This window comes from Austrofundulus limnaeus, unplaced genomic scaffold (assembly GCF_001266775.1).
Source record: "Austrofundulus limnaeus strain Quisiro unplaced genomic scaffold, Austrofundulus_limnaeus-1.0 Scaffold390, whole genome shotgun sequence".
Classification (NCBI taxonomy): Eukaryota; Metazoa; Chordata; class Actinopteri; order Cyprinodontiformes; family Rivulidae; genus Austrofundulus; species Austrofundulus limnaeus.
The window spans coordinates 101,107-102,787 of record NW_013952792.1 but is presented as its reverse complement, the minus strand read 5'-3'; the positions used below and the strand labels follow the sequence as shown (position 1 = coordinate 102,787).

General features: G+C 37.4%; 1 protein-coding gene across 2 annotated transcripts in view; it reads right to left on the bottom strand.

The window, feature by feature from the left end:
* The window catches only part of LOC106528572 (uncharacterized), a 5,116-nt gene that overhangs the window by 1,652 nt on the left and 1,783 nt on the right, over positions 1-1,681 (bottom strand). For both annotated transcript variants that reach the window (XM_014023779.1, XM_014023778.1), the window contains exon 3: positions 167-294. In XM_014023779.1, coding sequence (XP_013879233.1) covers positions 167-294 — 128 coding nt within the window. The remainder of the gene's footprint in view (positions 1-166; positions 295-1,681) is intronic.

The window sequence follows — 1,681 nt, the reverse complement described above, 5'->3', positions numbered from 1 at the left end:
GTACAAAAATAGCTGAGTACTAATACTATTAAATCATTTCACTGGTTTATTTTGAAATACAATCATAAAGTGGATTGCCTACTTATAAAATTGTTTTCAACATCACTAATTATTGATTAAGAAAGATGTTTGTACTTGAAGAGTGGTTTGTTTTTCAGCAGTCTACCTGTCAGCATCAGAGAGAGCACTGTAAGCTGCTGCCCGCTCCTCAGAGAACTTCTGCTCCATGTTACTGAACAAAGTATTAAACTGCTGCAGACACAGCTTCATCTCCTCCAACTCATCACGAGAGTACTGTGGGGAGAAACTGTGAGTTTTACTTTTTGAGTTGTATACTCATGTAATATGTAGTAATGACAAACTTCACAGTGTGGCTCAATACATAAATAAAACATGCAATTRATTTTAGACAGATCAAGCAAAAGTAAAGTACAGTTAAAGACACTTGGGCTGCACAGAGGTAAACCTTTCTGTGTGGCATTTGCATGTCGACTTTGATCATTTCTAACCAAAATGGTTATGGCATTTGGTCTTTGTACCATTCATAGTTTTTGAAATATTAAGCTTTATTTGAGCTTCAGTAGGATACAGATGTCAGCAGCTTGGTRGTGTTGGTCCAATAACCCTGTGTGACAACTTTATGATGGAAGTTCTGACTTCAGTCTTACTTTCWTTAGACTCAAACTATCTCCAATCAGCAGCCAACAAATGTCCAGCTATCCCAAATGTTTTATCATTTTAAGTTGTTAGTTTCTATCCAATGCTGCCACCACTTTTGGCCATTTTCCCATCTTCCGCCTCTACTCTGTTTCAGCAGCATTGGTTAAAGCAAACAATGGTGGTTGTGACTTTAATGACAGTCGACCATTTTGCAAATTACAAATGATTTTATTTTACGCAGAATTATATTGTATTTCTTTTTTGATCGTTTATATGTTTTATTGTAATTAGTGTCATCCTTTTACTGTTATTTTATGTGTAGCTGCAAAGGATGATGGGTACAGATGCTTCAAAAAATCACACAAGCGCATCAATGAACTAATGACTTACAGGATAAGTTCTTGCTTTTCAAGCAAAAAGCTGTGGTTTGAATCCCTCCAAAGTCAGCTCAAACATCGAATAACCTGGAGATATTATTTAATTAAAAATAAACGTGTTTTGAATCGTTTCGTTTTCGCAATCTGCTAATTGTAATTAGCAGAATTAGAAATGCGCATGCACAGTTCCAAGGTATAATCATCTAGCACAAACAGAATGTTCTGATCTTAGCTGGCCCAACCTCGGCTAGCTTATTCTCAACACCTTAATCCGTAAACCCCCTGTTCCATATTTGGTCAGCGAGCAGCTCTGCACACAACCTTTTCCCTTGACATTCTACTTCAAAGAAACCTTCAACAGAACCAGGCTCAGGATGGGCAGGCCTCTGCCTCAACTGGTTGGGGTTGGAGAGGACCAGATAGGGACACAGAAAAACACAGAATGACTGGTTCTAGTGCAGTTTTTTATGGGAAGAAAGACGTAGAAAAACACAAGTTGATGACATCAATAATTATAAACACGAAGATAAGAATCAGCATCAGAGAGAGCGCTGTAAAGAAGACTCACTGGCAGAAAACAAAACATGAGAACAAGTGAGTTTGAGTAAGATTTGTCCAAATAGACTTACTGACCTCTATATATA